The sequence below is a fragment of the Typopeltis vanoorti genome, chromosome 6 (genome assembly GCF_054136105.1).
Source record: "Typopeltis vanoorti isolate ZY-2024b chromosome 6, IOZ_Tvanoo_1.0, whole genome shotgun sequence".
NCBI classification, from domain to species: domain Eukaryota; kingdom Metazoa; phylum Arthropoda; class Arachnida; order Uropygi; family Thelyphonidae; genus Typopeltis; species Typopeltis vanoorti.
This window is the reverse complement of record NC_143554.1, coordinates 14296205-14313353: the sequence shown is the minus strand read 5'-3', so window position 1 is coordinate 14313353 and position 17149 is coordinate 14296205. Positions and strand designations below refer to the sequence as shown.

Below are 17149 nucleotides of genomic sequence, written 5' to 3'. Positions count from 1 at the left end.
CAGTTTGCAGCTGCAAGGGACCTGGTATACACCAGGTAGGTCTAGGGGAAGTGGTTGGTCTTTGGTAGAGCGGATAAGGGATGCCAACTTTTTATATGGTCTGTAACAGGAAGTAAGGTCATATTTTTTGAGGATATTAGTTATTTTTTCAGAGGTGCCCTGGATGTAGGGGATAGTGATAGACTTGGTGTAGTCTTTATTGTGGAGGGGGGGAGGGGGGTTGTGGTTTTCAGGTTTTAGTATTTTTTGGATTTTCTTGGGGTTATAGCCATTGGCTAAGAAAGTGTTGAGGATGTGGTTTAGTTCAATAGTCAGGGCCTTGTCATCTGAGCAGATTAATTTTGCCCTGTTATATAGTGTTTTTATCACCCCATATTGTTGTGAGGGGGGGGGGGGGATTGCTGGTGAATGTATCTGCCAGTGTGGGTGGGTTTTCTGTAAACAGAGAAAACCAAAGATCCATCAAGCTGGCGGGTGATTGAAGTGTCTAGGAAGGGGAGGGTGTTGTTTTCCTCTTTTTCTAAGGTGAACTGGATTCTGGGATGTTGGTTGTTTAAGTGTGTTAGGAAGGAGTGGAGTGTGTCTGAGCCATGTGGCCAAATAGCAAACACATCATCCACATAACGAAGCCAAATAGTGGGTTTTTGTGGGGCGGAGTTTAAGGCTTTCTCTTCAAATGTCTCCATAAAGAAATTGGCCAAGGGTGGGGAAAGTGGTGAACCCATGGCTGTCCCCTCTATCTGTTTGTAGAATTTTCCTTGCCAAACGAAATAGCCTGAGTTCATTGTGAACTGAAATAGGGCTGAGATATCGGGAGGAAACTTGGCTTGGATGAGCTCAAGGGTTTCTTTGAGTGGGACATTAGTGAATAGGGAGGAGACGTCAAAACTGACCATTATGTCAGTGTGTTGGAGTGTGAGGTTTTCTATACTGGCTTTAAAGTTGTGAATTCCGTAAATTAATTACCAGTTATGTCTAACCAACGTATAAGTCTTACTACTAGAAAAAAGTTACTTATTTGTTAACAAACACTAAAACTAGAAACGTTCTCATTACTGGTTTATGAAAAACAACAACACTTATTGAGATTCAGTAACTCTTAATTACAGCTGTTTACACTCCACATTCCAACATTCGATACATTGTGTTCCTCTCAAATTCATATATAACTTAAAACACCACTGAACCAAGTATGTTAATACTGGTTCCATGCTGCAATTTATCAGTCTTCAAGCAAAGTGCATTTGAATTGGATTGAGTTGGGCTGCTTGTTGGGCAACTAATGCCATAATGTAATTGTATTAAATCTGTCATTTCTGTATTCACCAAACTCCATCACTCTGTTCAAACACTGCATAGACAATACATTCGATTTGGTGAAGATAATCATAAACAAAATTAGTTAGCTATGGGCTTGCCGATTTTACCACAGTTATTCGAAGTCTACCCATTGCATGCTTACAGAATTACCATATAAAACCTAAAATATGGTCACATTATGTAGATGATATCTTGCTCATTTGGCTAGGTGCTCAAAAACAACTAGCTGATTTCACTTCTACCTGAATGAATAAACCCGAAAATTAATTATCACACTTAAGATTGAAGAAAACAGATTACCTCTATTATTATTATTGGATAAAATGGACACATTGGGAGGCATAGGGCTAACTACCTTATCCTCGAAGTGGTCAGTTTCAAATCATAATAGGCCATGTCCTAATACAAATGTAACGGGCTACTGAAAGGAGGATGTTGGATCCTATTTCGTCTTAACCTATACCTTGGATCCGTCATTTTTGTCACTACGAAGTTCTTAAACAAAAAATAAGTTGCTAGTTGATTTCTAATCCAAATATAGAGAAAATTTGTATTTATTGACTGCGCCACTCTATATCTAAATTAGTCCAAGAATTGAAGTAAAACCAACTCTCAACTATTTCCCCCTTAATATGTTATTATTATGTATACAGGCCAAGTTTATTTAACTTATTTAATTCACCCGCTTTGGTTCAAATATTTTATGAACGGTGCAGTAAAAGAGATTCAGGCAAAATACAACTTTAAATCAACAAAACAAACATTTAATATAGCTTACAAATTATACACTTTAGTTTAAATCACTGAATAAGGTATTATAAACATTTTAGTTCATCTGGTAATACAGTCATACTATTCCTCAGGCAATGGTTAATCTGTTGTCTGAAATACAGCTTTCACAAAGTTCATTTAACTATTTAATAAAGTTCAGTGTCATGAAGTTCCTTAGTGATCAATTACATTAATATCTCAAAGTTACTTACGTTCCAAATACAATAAAAGGGCAGTAACACTTCTTCACAAGTATACATCCATACTCCATACTCCAGCTAATCTCCGTAATAGTTACTGTTAACATAGGGATATTCTAGGAAGAAACACGCATATCTCCGCATAGGAATATCAATAGTTGGATGATTCTTGCCGGTAATCTTCCTTGTTCATCTACTTATATACGAACATTTCTTACAACTGTATACACTTAAAACAATTAACAACACTCATTAAAACAAATCTTCTTAGTAATAACTGAATAAATTAATGGTTGCAATTCACATAGTTAAACGTTCTTGCTCAAATCCAAAGGCTTGTACTATCTTTGACATCACTTGACCAATTTATTATTCTACTAATAACTCTTGAACTAAGATAACACACAGTAATTCTTTAACTTGAAGTTTTTACGCACAATTGCCTATACTTCCAGCATTTAATTAATCTTTTAGGCACTATATCTCTTAACACAGCTATCGTTTAAATTCAATCTTGCTGTCTCTACTTATTCTCTTAGTTACTCCGTGCTAAGCTTCAAGTTTCCATGTGTCATTGAAAAGTCGGTCCTGAATTTAAATGCCAACAAAATTTATCGCTAGTCATCCAGTTGCTACTTTGCTATCTTCCGTTGCTTTATTTGTTATTCTGCAACTTACTAGCTAACTCGCTCCTCGACTAGTAGACCTTAGCGAGCTACTTGACTGACTAGCTGACTCGCAGTTATCTCTCTACTCGCTATTATCTAACTTTGATTCCCCAGAATGAATCGTTTTCTTCACTTATATATCCCTTCTTCCTGCCGAAATTGTTCTCGTGTTCTACTTCTACTAAAATCCTTTCCAGCCCTTCAATACCGATCTGCCACGCTCTGTTCTAAACTCGCGCTAGCAGCTATCTTACATACGTCTCCATGACAACCAAAACAAAATATAATAAAACTGAGGCATTGCACAATGTTATACCTCTACATACAGGGAACAAATAAGGAATATTTACACTTCAATTAATACGCAGTTAAAATGTTGAATACAAATTCTTATAATATTAACATAGCAATAAATAAAATAAACTTAATAATATTTTAATACAGAGTCTTTTCACTATTAATATATATCCTTGATTAAATAATTAAATATTAATAAAACTTAAAGGTAGTTACATGAATATTAATTTATAAACAAGTGATTTACATTAAATAATAATTACAAGTCTAGCTTATGTGATGGAAGATCATGTTGGATTCTGAAGCAAATATTAATTACTCAAATCTCTATATATTCAGAATCCAACAAGGAGGAAATGTATGCTGCAAATGAATTTTTGGATAAATTAAGCTAAATTTCAAACCCAAACCAATTAGCATATGAGGTATACACAAAAAAAAACATGTAACACAACTACATACTTATATATCACTTCACATCCCCACTTGGCATGGAAAAAAAAATCGGTCATCATCAAAACATGGAAAGATAGATCCTGTTTGACATTAAGTCCATCCATCTATTCATTGGATATTGACATTCCTTATGGTTACTCGGATGCTCGGTGATGTGCCACGTCCTGTTGCATGCTTTTCTGGAGCTTCAACTCTCTGAAGATGAATCACTCCAGATACACCATCCATCTCATTGATGGTCTACCTCTTCCTCTTTTTCCAGGAACTTTACCTTCTGTTACTGTTTTGAGAAGTCCTCCTTCCATCCTTTCAATGTGTATTTATTAAGTAACAAAGAAATAAAGAAACAAAGACTGCTATACCTCAGTGAGATCCTAATGATAAATGCAAAAATGGTTAATGATTATATAAAGGGTATGTGGAGAGAGATCTCTGATTGTCAAGAAAATCAAAATTATAAAGTGTCTGCACTCTGCCTTATGTTAAATTTATAACAGAATGAGTAGCCTTGGTTCCAGCCAAGGCTACTCATTTCAGGCTGCAATTGGAATGTGAAGTCCAATTGCAGCCTGAAATTGGACTTCACATTCCCAAAAACTATCTACAACCTCACAAATGTCCAAAATCATTATTACTCATTTTTAAAGCCTTATTTTCTGATCTAAATTACCCAAATAGCACCTGGAAGAGATACCAAAGTATTTTTTGTTAGTTATCCTTTAACACAAATTGTCAATCATCTGCCCACCGGACTAGCAGATCATCTTCACCATACTTTCAACACTTGGAACCTCTTGGTAACTTAGATCATCACCTTCTTTTCGTTTCTCTTCCTTCAGAACATGATCACTTAGCTGCTCTAGCACTATGGTGGTACCAAATGGAATGGCCTCCATTATTTCTTTTCTTCCTTTCGTGTTGTTTCTGTTGTTCCAATCCAAAACCTGTTTAAACCAAAATGATACTTGCAGAATGTGGACCTTCAATTCTCCCTCTATAAAAGGATATATATACAGGGCAATCCAAAAGTTTGGAATGATTGACGGAAAGAACAAAAGAAGAAGACTAAACAGAGAATGGGGTGATGACATCGTCAAATGGTGCAGAAACTCTATACACAAATTGAGTCATCTTGCACAAAACAGAATGCAATGGAAGAATCATATCAAGATGGCAGCAGACACCTACAGGCATTGGGCCCATGGTTGTTGATGATGATCTAAAAGTAACAGGAAAAGTAAAAATTCAATAATTCGAAAAGTATAGACAGAAGTACGATGCGGTTTTCACAGAAATGCCCAGAAAGACATGGGATTTTTTTTAATAACGAAAAATTTTATTGCCAGAATAGTTAAATTTCTGGCGCTTCAGTTGTGTCAGTAGTTTGTACAGTGGCACAGCACAGTTCGCAATGCGGATAGGATTACAAATGGCCGTCAGACATGGCACGACACTCTGCACAGCATCAAAGAGGGTTTCAGCTGTAATTCCTGTCACATGAGCGAATAGCTTCTTTCAACATGGCCAATGACGTCAGCCGACCTCTGTACACCTGTGACTTCAAGTAGCCCCATAACCAAAAGTCACAAGGTGTAAGGTCTGGAGACCTTGGTGTCCATTCGTGCGGGAAAGAGCGACTGAGGACACGGTCATCGCGACAGGTGCTGAACAACACCTGTGATGTGCGGAGGCACTCCATCCTGCATGAATGTTACACTATGGAGCTCTTACAAGGAGGGAATGATGCTGCATAACGCTCGCCTGTGAAATAGAAACAGTTTGAAATGTACCGCTGTGGACTTCCTAGAAGAAAAAGAGGCTATAATGAATGATGCAGTGAACCCGCACCACGCTGTCACCTTTGCCTGATGCAAAGGGATTTCCATAATCGCGTGTGGGTTATCTCGTCCAAATGTGGCAGTTGTGTGCATTTACACTTCCGTTAAGCAAAAAGTGCACCTCATCAGTCCACAGGACGTTTGACAGCCAGTCCTCATTGTTTTCCATCTATTGAAAAGCCCAATTTGCAAATTCATGATGTCTCTCGAAATTGGTTAGTTTCAGTTCCTGTACGTGTTGGATTTTGTAAGGATACCTCTTGAGGATGATCCTGAGTGATTGCCACACAGTCCCATACAAAATGCCAGTTCACGCACTGCATTCCCAATGTGCAGAAGCTGCCGATTGTGTGTCGGTCCCGTGTTCGACCTCGTGCACAACTGCAATTCAGTTTTTTTGGGTCTCCCACTTCTTGCACGTGCTTCCAAACTGCCAGTGTCCTCAAACCTTTTCATTGTAGCTATCAGTGAGGAACAAGACATTGGTCCCTTTCCACTTCTAATACCCCGCATTGAACGATAGGTGTGCAAAGTCGCAGTTGGACATTCGGAGTTCTGATAATACAGTTTAACTAAAAGTGCTTTATGTCGTAACGACAAGTTCCCTCACCTTGGCAGAACGTTTAACTTCGGTAATAAATGTTAAATGCTGAAAGTTTGACTTCAGTATTCACTACATCTAAAATTTACGTACCTCACGGTTTAAATAGTGACAGGCAGCAGCCCCAGGACCGTTACAGCGCCACCGGTCGGTGACAAATGTAACTATTCTGGCAATAAAATTTTTTGTTATTAAAAAAATCCCATATCTTTCGGTATATATCTGTGAAAACTGCATCGTGTTTCTGTCGATACTTTTTGAATGATTGGATTTTTAGTTTTTCAGTTACTTTTGGATCACCCGGTATATATATATATATATATATATATATACACACACAATCACACATACACGTGCTGACCAAAGTATACATTATAATTTGGAAACAAAACACAATTAGTAGCAATTAATGAAAAGTATTATAAAAAATTGACAAAAATAGTATATATATTGTCCTTTATTAAAAACTCGCAGTGTTGAAAAACTAAACAGATAATTTGTTGCATATGAAAAATTAATTTTTTTGTTTTTGTTTATCTGAAAGCTTATATAGGTGCTGTATGCATACATTGTAAATAGTATTACATAAACAAAAACCATATATTCTCTTAATATATATGCATATAGCTATAGACTTGATAAATATTATTTCTATTTTTATGTGTATTAGGTAGATACCAATCTTACAGATGCAATGTTTCTATACATTGACCTAGGAATAATTACTACTCTTGCTATTATTAGTAAGTAGTTTACTCTTTTATATTTTCTCTGGGATGCTGTTCATTTTTAAAGGAATGTTTTAAAATGTAATTCTTTGAAATGGAGAAGTTCTGCAAATAATAAGAGATTGATGTAATTCTAGAATAACTCAATTTTGCTTTCTAGATTATTTTTAAGTGTACTTTTTATTTTTTAGCCTGATATATTTTCAATATTACCTTGATGGACCCGTGTTTCACTCAGTATTTCTCCATGATTGCAGGTCACAAAGATGCCTCCAACGATCTCGATCTTGAGCCTCTCTCTTCCATGTTATAGTGGATCTTCCCATCTTGTGGGTGGTCTTCCTGGTTTTCTCTTTATTCTTGGTTGCCAGTTGAGTATTCTATATGTCCATCTGTTATCCTTGAGTCTGGCTATGTGACCTGCCCATCTCATCTTGCTTTCATATACTGCAGTTACCACATCTTTTATGCCTGATCTCTTTCTAAGTTCCATGTTTCTAACATGTTCCATTCTGCTGATGTTACAAATCCTGCATTCTATTGCACGCTGAGTTATTCTGAGAGTCTCTTCTTCTTTTCATGTCGTGTTCCATGTTTCTGATCCATATGTGAGTGATGGTAGAATATCACTATTAAATAGTTTTGCCTTCGGAGAGATGTCAAGATTTGGATCAGTAAGTGTTTCTTTTAGTCTGTTGAATGATAGCCATGCAGCTTTCTTTCTTTTTGCTAGTTCTTCAGATAAATTGTTATTCATTTTTATTATTTGTCCTAAGTACTTGTATGAATTAACTTGTTTTATAGGGATGTTATCAATACATAGGTGACTGTCACTTGTGTAAATGTTTTTGATCCATTTTGTTTTTTCTAGATTCATTTCTAAGCCTATCTTACTGCTGTTTGTGTATACTTTTTCACCCATTTCTTCTAGGTCTTTTGGGTTGTGGGATATCAGTACTAGATCATCGGCAAACATAAGAATTTGTAGCTTTTCACCATCTATTCTTATTCTTCCGTTTAGGTCTATTTTTTTCAGAATGTATTCTAAAGTGCTGGTAAATAGATTTAGGGAGATCACATCACCTTGGCAGACCCCTCTCTTTATATCTATATTTATAAGGTTAATCAAATAGGGTTATTTGTATGGTCTGATTTTTGTTAATTTCTTTTATCATGTGGATATAAGTAGGATCCACATTTATTTCCAGTAAGGCACTGATGGCTGCATTGAGTTCTATAATATCAAATGCTTTTTTAAAATCAATAAAGAGGAAACATAGAGGGAGTCGGTATTCTCTGCATTTTTCTGTTAGTTGTGAAATGACCAGGATATGATCTATTGTGGAGAAGCCTCTTCTGAATCCTGCCTGCTCTCTGCTGGAGTTGTCTTCTAGAATGTTTTGGATTCTGTGCAGTATTACTCTGTTCATGATCTTATATATGTGAGAGAGTAGACAGATTGGACGATAGTTTTTTTATGTCTTCCTTGTTCCCTTTTTTGAATAGAAGTATGGTTTTTGATGTTTTCCATGCCTCTGGAATCTTTCTTTCTTTGAAGTACCACATGAATCTGGCAGCCAAGGCTTTTCAAAGCCTTGGCTGCCAGATTCATGTGGTACAGATTCAAAGCCTTGGCTTTGAAAGACCAAGGAAGTTCATTGGTCCACCTTCGGCCTTAACATGATCAAGTCCTGAGGCTTTTCCTTTACTTATTTTCTTAAGGGCATGTTCTATTTCTTCTGGAAGTAGATCTGGTATATTGCTTGGTTTTGGAATGATAGGTTCTGAAACTTGGCACTTAGTTGCATAGAGATCATTATAAAAATTCTGCACAATTTCTTCTATCCTTTTTCTATTAGTATGTTTTTCTCCATTTTGATTCTGTAAAGCAGATGGAATTGACTGTTTAAAATTTAAGTCTTTCTCTATTTTTTTCAGGCTGGTTTTGCCTGCACTGCTTCTCTTAATTTTTGTATCCTGAAAGCTTTGTATTCTTCTAGAATTCTTTTCCTTAGTAACTTACAGATAATTTTGTATTCTAGTAAATTTTCTTCAGATTTCTTCAATTCTTTTCTCTTTTTCAGTAGTTCTGTAGTTTGAGGTGAGAGTCGTTCTCTTTTTTTTTGTTTCACAGGAATTTCTGATTTTTTCTTGCATTCGTTGAATTTATTAATAAAGTCAATATAGTTATCATTTATGTAGCAGTTTTTAATAGTCCATTCAGTCTCTTCTATATACTTACTGAACTTGTGGTAGTCTATTTGTTTGGGTTGTCTTTTATGGTTTGATGTTGCCCTGATATGTTGTTCTTTTTTGTGGTCTATTCTTATATTGGCTTTGAGGAGTCTGTGGTCAGAATCTATGTTGAAGTATGTTTCGCCTATTGTACCAACATTTTGTACCAGTCTTTTATAGTCTGTTAAAATGTAGTCAATTTCATTTTTTGTGTCTCCGTTCGGTGATTGCCAAGTCCATCTTCTTCTTCCTGCGCATTTGTTGAAAAAAGTGTTCATGATAAAGAGTTCTTCAGCTGCAGCAAATTCAGCTAATCTCTCTCCTCTTCTATTTCTTTCTCCTAGGCCATGTGGTCCTATAAACTTTTCATCTTCTTTTCCACATCCTATTTTGGCATTAAAGTCATCACCAATGAATGTGTTTGTTGACTTGTAATTTAATGCCTGTTCAAGATTCATGTAAAAATTTTCTATTTCTTGATTATCAGCTACAGATGTTGGAGCATAGCAGGATATTAATTTTATTGTTATATTGTTCTCTATTCCAATTATGAGTACACCTATTCTTTAAGATATGATGTTACAAGAAAGAATCGACTTGGTGAGTTTAGATTTAACAATGAAGCCGACTCTGCCTTGTTTGCCATGTTTGAGGATGCTCCGAGGAGTATCTGTGAGCCATTGTACCATCTTGCTGTCAGTTCTTTCAATGTTTTTGTTTCATTCCTAGCAGGATATCCAAGTTGATATTAGTTAGTTCTTTGATTAATAAATCTATTCTGTAGTCTCTTGCCAAAGCTCGATTATTGAGGGTACTGATTGCCATTTTCATAGATTTAAGAGGCGGCCTGTTTTCTTCTGTGAGATGCGTAGCACCCCTGGCCACACTCGGTGCCTTACCACCACCGTAGAAAGGTGAGTGTGGGCCGCACAGGACTTGGGGCCGTTTCTGTTGTTGTAGTGACATCTTTGCTGTGGTCACATATATACTTCTCCTGACCAGGATTCTGAAGTGTTTGCCAGAGCTCTGTTAGTGATGTTGGGTCCAGGTTCAATAGTGGTTAGGATCCTCAACACCCCAGGATTCACCATGGGGAATGTTGTACTTTGCACCCCATTTTCAATATATCTGGCTAAAAAATTATAGCCTGATATATTGTTATAACAAAAATTTATTATTTCCTATAAGCAAACATCATTGTACTGCAGATTTATTTTAGTTGGTTGTTTTCTTTTCAGACTTTTCAAGCATCTCTCAGGCAGAGATGATAGGGATTTCCCTCCCAGAAATTTAGATGCTTCATCCTGCAAGAGGTGTGTTTCTTAAACATATGCATTCTTCTTATCCAGAATTCTTCTTACCTACAGAAAAATTTTGTCATGGACATTTTCAATTAGTTCCTGTATATTACAGTAGTTATATGCTTGGTGGAAAACCACTAGGAGGAGACATTCCAGTGCTAAATGGAATCCACCAGGATAACATACAGCTGTGACATTTGGCAAGCATCCTGCCTATAATTAGATATATCACCCCTGATAGATGAATACTTCTCCCAGAGGAAACAGAATAGTGGAAAAATAATTTTACTGATTTGTATGAAGGTGATGGAAGAAGCAGAAATGTCATAAATATTAAATACAGTAAAAAAATATGAAACAAATTGAAATAATAAATTAATAGAATTATTTATCTCAGAATGGAAAAACGGGACATCAGCTAGAATTAATGGAATTTATAATGAATATTAAATATGGAAAGAAAGAAATGACTAAACACATGAAGAGCTTAATTAAACTGATCTTTAACAAAAGACAGTTTCCCAGACAGGTGGAGGATGAATATTACAATGGCAGTAGTTAAAAAAGGAAATGAAATCTGAACCTAATAATTAAATCAAGGACTAAATTTTCTGTGCTCAACTACAGAAGTGTGCCAAAACTTAAAGAAGAATTAGAATCACAGTTAAATGATAATGAATAGTGACAGTGATTCTGTAGGGAGAGATCATTGCATTGGTGTTATATTTATTCTAAAACAAATAATAGAAAAAAATGAAATATAATAAATTTCTAGCGGTGTGAATTATACTTAACAAGAAATTATATTTCTACAATTTGCTACATTATTTGTACTTCATTGACTTAGAATAGTCTAGGATAGAATTGAATTTCAGGATGATTTAAAAGGACTAGCATTAAGAAATATATCACTACATGTTACTGAAATGATTCAGCATCATCAAAATTTTGATATGTGTCCTGAAGAGATGTACAGGAAATATAATAGTAATACATGATAAAGTTTACATTATTATTAACCTCCTATTAACAATTTTCATCCAGATTAGTCTGTTATTAACTCCAATATTATCAGAGTAGCAATTGCTCCAGAGTCAAAGCCAGATAACTGCGAGAGACCTTACATAATTTATAAGAGGAACAAACTTTTTTTACTGAGCTAATGTTCCATTGCACCTTTTTTAGAATGCACTCCCCATTAGTTGCTATGGTATACACCTGGATACTGAATGAATTAAGATGGGCTAGTAATCTGGGACTTAGCTACCAAATTGTATTCTGTTTTGGCTTCTGTTTATACAGAAATACAATTGTGATCAGCTTTAACCAGTTACAGAATCCAACACATAAGAAGGAGGACTTAAATGTGAATAGAAGGAAGGATTGAAGGGAAGAAAAATTTGTTCTGTGCATATGGAGTTGGAGTCCTGAGTAGCTGTTGTATGTGTTTCAATAGATTTAGAGAAAAGTAGGAGAATTACTAATGTCAATTACTGATGAACAGTGAACATGGAAATGGTTCTTGAAATTGTAAACACAAAAAAAAAAAAAAAACCATCTGCTTGAAAATATTGTAGGTTAGGCAAGAAGGAACTTGTTCATATTTAGTTGGAACAGTTGTGGATTGTTTTCCCTGGCTAACACATAAGATAGGAGACTGCTCCAGAGAGCAGCAGCAGTAGAAAGGAGGAGGAGTTTGGACTGTGAAGGAGAGTACAATAATTTCTGCATGTGTTTCAGTGGATTTAACAGAGGGCGGAGGAATTATTGATGCCAATGTAGGTGAACATTGACCTTGGAGATATTCTTAGAAGATGCAAGCAGCAGAAACTGTGCATCTATGTGAGAGTGGGTGGAGTGAATTGATGAGAGATGCATCATGAATTAGGCTAACTGCTCTCATTTGTATTGAGTATTTTTAGGGAGCTCTTGTGGACACAACTCTGGATATGTGAATGGTATTCAGTTGTGATTTGTATAGGGCTAATAGCTGTTCAAAGGTAAGGTAATGCATTGAGCAAAATAGAAATCCTGAAATAGAAATTTTTTTGGATGCCAAGTAAGCAATAGTTATAATGTACTTATGTCAATAGAGGTCTGTTGGTAGAGTAATTTCAAGAAGAGAGATCTCGTCTAGTCTAGAGTTGAGTGTTGTTGAGAATATGACTGGAAGAAAACAGTTGTTTATTTGTGAGATAATGTGGACCTGTGCTTTGCTGACATTGAAACTGACAAGGTTGTCCAAACTTCATCAAAGATTGGTAATTTGTGGTAATCTGTGTGGGACCTGGTTTGTTGAATGAGGGGGAGTATTGTATGCTGTCATCGGCAAAGCTGTGTATTGAGCTAGTAGTAAACTGGGGGAGGTCATTAATATATAGTAGGGGAGAGGGCAAGAGAATAGAGCTATGTGGAACTACAGCATTAGTTGTATAGTTGGAGGATAAGGAACCCTTAACCATCACACTTAGCATACATCCAGTCAGAAAGCAGCAATCAGTTGCAGAAGTCATAGAATAGACCAAATGATGGGCTTATGTAATGAGCATTTGTGCCATACCCTGTTTGAAAGCCTTGAGAGTGACTACTCGAGGCTCACCAAATTTTTCTTTGGTTTTGTCAAGAGAATGTTTGAGTGATACAGGTAAGCAGATTCCCTGTTGATTTGAGAGTGGCAAAATCCATCTTGGTGATCATTTATTAGTTGAGTACTTTCTAGGTAATGAAGGAGCTGAATGGTTCTATCCATTAGTTTACAAAGAACTGGGATTAGAAAAATTGGTGGTAGTTTGATGGTATGGATTTATTGCCATTCTTATGAATAGGTTGGATGTTGGCTAATTTTCATGATGTAGGATAGAGATAAGTAGAATATGAAAACTTAAAAAGGCATCATAGAATCAGAGTCAACTCTTGGTTTATAAACTTAACTGGCTTATAAACTTACTTAAGTGGCTTATAAACTTACAAGCTTATAAACATGATGAAACTACTCTACAGAAACTACTCCACAGTTCTCCATCTCCGTCACTCAATCCACCAATTACAACAAATTGCAACTATACTAATGTTATCTACCACTACCACCACCACCACCACCAGGATTCAAACCCTGCAGCCTTTTGACTGGAGAGCAGATATACTAACCACTTCTTGGCCCACCAAGCCAGCTAATATGAAGGTCAAAAGGTCCGAACCCAAATATGCTTTGTGTTCAGACCTTTTGAGTATTTCTGGGGAAGGAAAAGAGAAAATCCTGGAACAAGACCAAATAGATTGTATATCTAATTATAAGAATAGGTTAGGTGGTAATTTATTATGTCTATATAGAAATGCCAGGAGCATCAGAAACAAAGGGGTTGAGTTTGTTGCTGTATTGAATATTATGTGGTCTAAGATTGTTGGCATTAGTGAAATCTGGCTATCAGAATCAGATATGGTAACTGAGATTGTGTGTAATGGATATACTATACTAATGGATATATGTCTATAATTTATAATCTATACTGGCAAGAATACCATGCTGGACAGAGATTTTAGCAATCTTCCAATGTCTTCGCAAGTAGTGACGACGTTGATGAAACCTTTATTGAATAAAGGTTATTGTTTGACTATGGGCAATTTCTATAATTCACCTGGATTAGCAGATCTATTGATAATAAATAAGACTGATGTTTATGGAACATTATGCTTATCACGAAAAGAAGTACCCAACGAATTGAAGAATAAAAAATTGAAAACTGGAGAAGTAATTGGTTTTCAGAGAGGGAAAGTGCGTGTAATGATTTCTCCCTTATCTCTACCATTCACACTACATCAATGGTAGATATAGAGACGTGCAAAGGAAGAATAAAAAACCGTAACTTGTGTTGGATTACAACCATACCATGGGTGGTGTTGATCGCATTGATCAACACCTGTCTTTGTATGTTGTACCCAGAAAGAGAGGCAAGAAGTATTATAAAAAGATTTTGTTTCATCTCTTAGACCTGGCACTGTGGAACGCTTTCGTGCTTTACCAAAAATCTAGCAGTAAGATGGATTCACTTGATTTTTGCCTCAAAGTAATCGATCTCTCCATCGAAAAATATAAAACTACAAGCATTTCAAGAAGTGGACATCCATTAAATATCCCATCATCACTGAGATTGTCTGCACGACATTTTCCATCTTTCATACCACCAACAGAAAAGAAAGAAAATCCAACTTGCCAGTGTTTCCTCTGCTCAAGAAAAAGGAATGAACACAATAAAAGTGTTTGCAAAGAAACATGATATATGTGTACTGACTGTGATGTTCCTCTTTGTGTCATCTCGTGTTTTTAGAATTTACCACACAGTGGTAAATTTTGACTAAAACATTATTATTTTCAAGATTTTTTTTGTTGCCTGAGTTAAGGTTTAGTGAAGTAGATGCAGTTTAGTTAACGTTTTTTTTGCAAAAAGAGACATTTTTTATGTTTTTTTCCAAGATTTGTTAATGTTCTTTTGTGTATAAAGAAAATAAAGAATAAAAAAATTGGTGGAAAAACAACCGCTTTCTCATTTTTAATTGGTGCGTTAAGGGATTAAGTTCAGTTAGGGTATAAACACAAGAAAACAATGATGGTTACAATGTCCCATGTAGCAATGAGTTTGAGTCTATCTGGTGTGAGTGGAAGTTAACAAAATGATATAGATGGTGGAGTGTTGCTACAGACTTGGTGGCCCAGTTGCAGAGGATTAAGAAATGCATCACCAATTTAGCCTTATGGGTATCATTATGGATGACTTTAATTTTCCAGACATTGATTGGGTAGAAGAGAAATCTCCTGATAAGAAAGAAGAGGAATTTATTGAATTGTTGCGAGACAACTTTCTCAAGCAGCATGTGAGAAAAGGAACTCGAGGTCAAAGAGTGTTGGAGTTGCTCATAGTGTCAGAAGGGGTCTCTGTCAAGAATATGGCTATTTTACTACCAGTTGGTGACAGTGATCATTCTGTACTTTCTTGGGAAGTATTTAATTGTATTAATGCTTGTATTAAAACAGGTTACATGCTGAACCACAAAGCTGGAAGTTTTGATCAACTTAGTAGAATACTATTTTTGGTCCCATGGTATCAGTTACTGAATGGGAAAAATGTCAGCAATGCATGGGAATCTTTGAAAGAGTGCTTAAATGAGATGGTATCTGAATGTATACTTAGTGTTCAAAGAATGAACAGGATGGGAGTGAAATGGATGTGCAACCTTATTAAGCAAGAGATCCATAAAAAGAAGATGATGATGTGGAAAGAATATTGTGAGAATAAGAGTGGGAGTTATGAAATATATAAAGCTCAGGCCAGAAAAGTAACTAGTATTGTGCAGAAAGCTAAGCTGTAATATGAAAGAAATTGGCCATGCAAGCTTAATTTAATGCAAAAGAATTTTATCACCGCAAACAAAAGAAAGAACGAATGTGAAAGAATAACTTTATTGAATACAGATGGTACTCGAGCATCAGAAGCTAATGAGATTGTTCAGTTAATGAGTGCTCACTTTGCTAAGATATATCAACCAGGTGTATGTAAGTTAAAGATACCAAGCAATTTTATAAGCTAGGTTTTAATCCTTTTATCCCAAGTAAGCAAACAGACAAGTAAGTCAACTTTGCACCTGCATGTAGTGCAAGTCTGAAGCAACTCATGGTAAAGGTGGAGTAAGTTCTGATCACTTTCCTTAGTATTTTCCCCTAATGCAAAGCACATCCCCTTGTGGAGATGTATGATGCTATGCATTAAAGGTAAGGGCCAGTCTGGGTAGTGGCCCTTAAAGGTAAGGGCCACTACCCAGACTGGTTTCAACCTTTATTGTGGTCTCATCAATGGGAGCCAGGCAATAAAAATGCTAAGGGTGAAGTAATGCAGAGCTTATAAATTTTACCTAAACAAGTTGCCACAAGGTGCTTTGACCTTATTAAACAAAAATCTCTGGATGAGAGTAAGATATAGAAAGTTTTTTACCTATGGTATATACTATGTTAACGATACCAAGCAATTTTATAAGCTAGATTTTTAATCCTTTTATCCCAAGTAACCAAACAGACAAGTAAGTCAAGTTTGCGCCTGCACGTAGTGCAAGTCAGAGGCAACTCGTGTAAAGGTGGAGTAAGCTCCGATCGCTTTCCTTAATATTTTCCTACTAAGGAAACAGACAAGTAAGTCAGACTTGCACCATGTGCAGGCGCAAACTTGACTTACTTGTCTGTTTACTTACTTGGGATAAAAGGATTAAAACCTAGCTTATAAAATTGCTTGGTATCTTTAACATAGTATACCCAAGTTAAAAAACTTTCTACAGGTGTGTGTAACATGGTGCACAGTGCTACTGCTACATTGGATGAAGAGTTAGAGGTTCATGAAAATGAGATTGAAGAGCTGTTACATAACCTGGATAAGAATTTGTCTATAGGGACAGATGGAATATCAGCCCATTTGCTAAAGGAATGTTTTCAGCTGAATTGGCTAGGCCTTTAACATGTATATCATGAGTTTCAGCTCAAGAATGATACAACAGAAATGAAAGGAATGTATGATAGTTCCATTGCACAAGAGTGTTGCAAAAACTGGTGTGTGTCCAACTACTGACCTATCAGTATCTCTGGTGTGGTAGTGAAGGTTTTAAAGAAGTCGGTAAGAACTTGCATACAGAAATGGGTAGACAAACATGCTATGCTCTGCAAGGAACAGCATGGGTTTACTAAAGAAAGGTCA

At 36.1% G+C, this 17149-nt stretch overlaps 1 protein-coding gene across 4 annotated transcripts in view; it reads left to right on the top strand.

Moving 5' to 3' along the window:
- Positions 1-17149, top strand: part of LOC150105306 (polyamine-transporting ATPase 13A3-like) — a 479234-nt gene that overhangs the window by 391785 nt on the left and 70300 nt on the right. For all 4 annotated transcript variants that reach the window (XM_090394686.1, XM_090394683.1, XM_090394684.1 and 1 more), the window contains one exon: positions 6822-6894. In XM_090394686.1, the coding sequence (XP_090250812.1) occupies positions 6822-6894 (73 nt within the window). The remainder of the gene's footprint in view (positions 1-6821; positions 6895-17149) is intronic.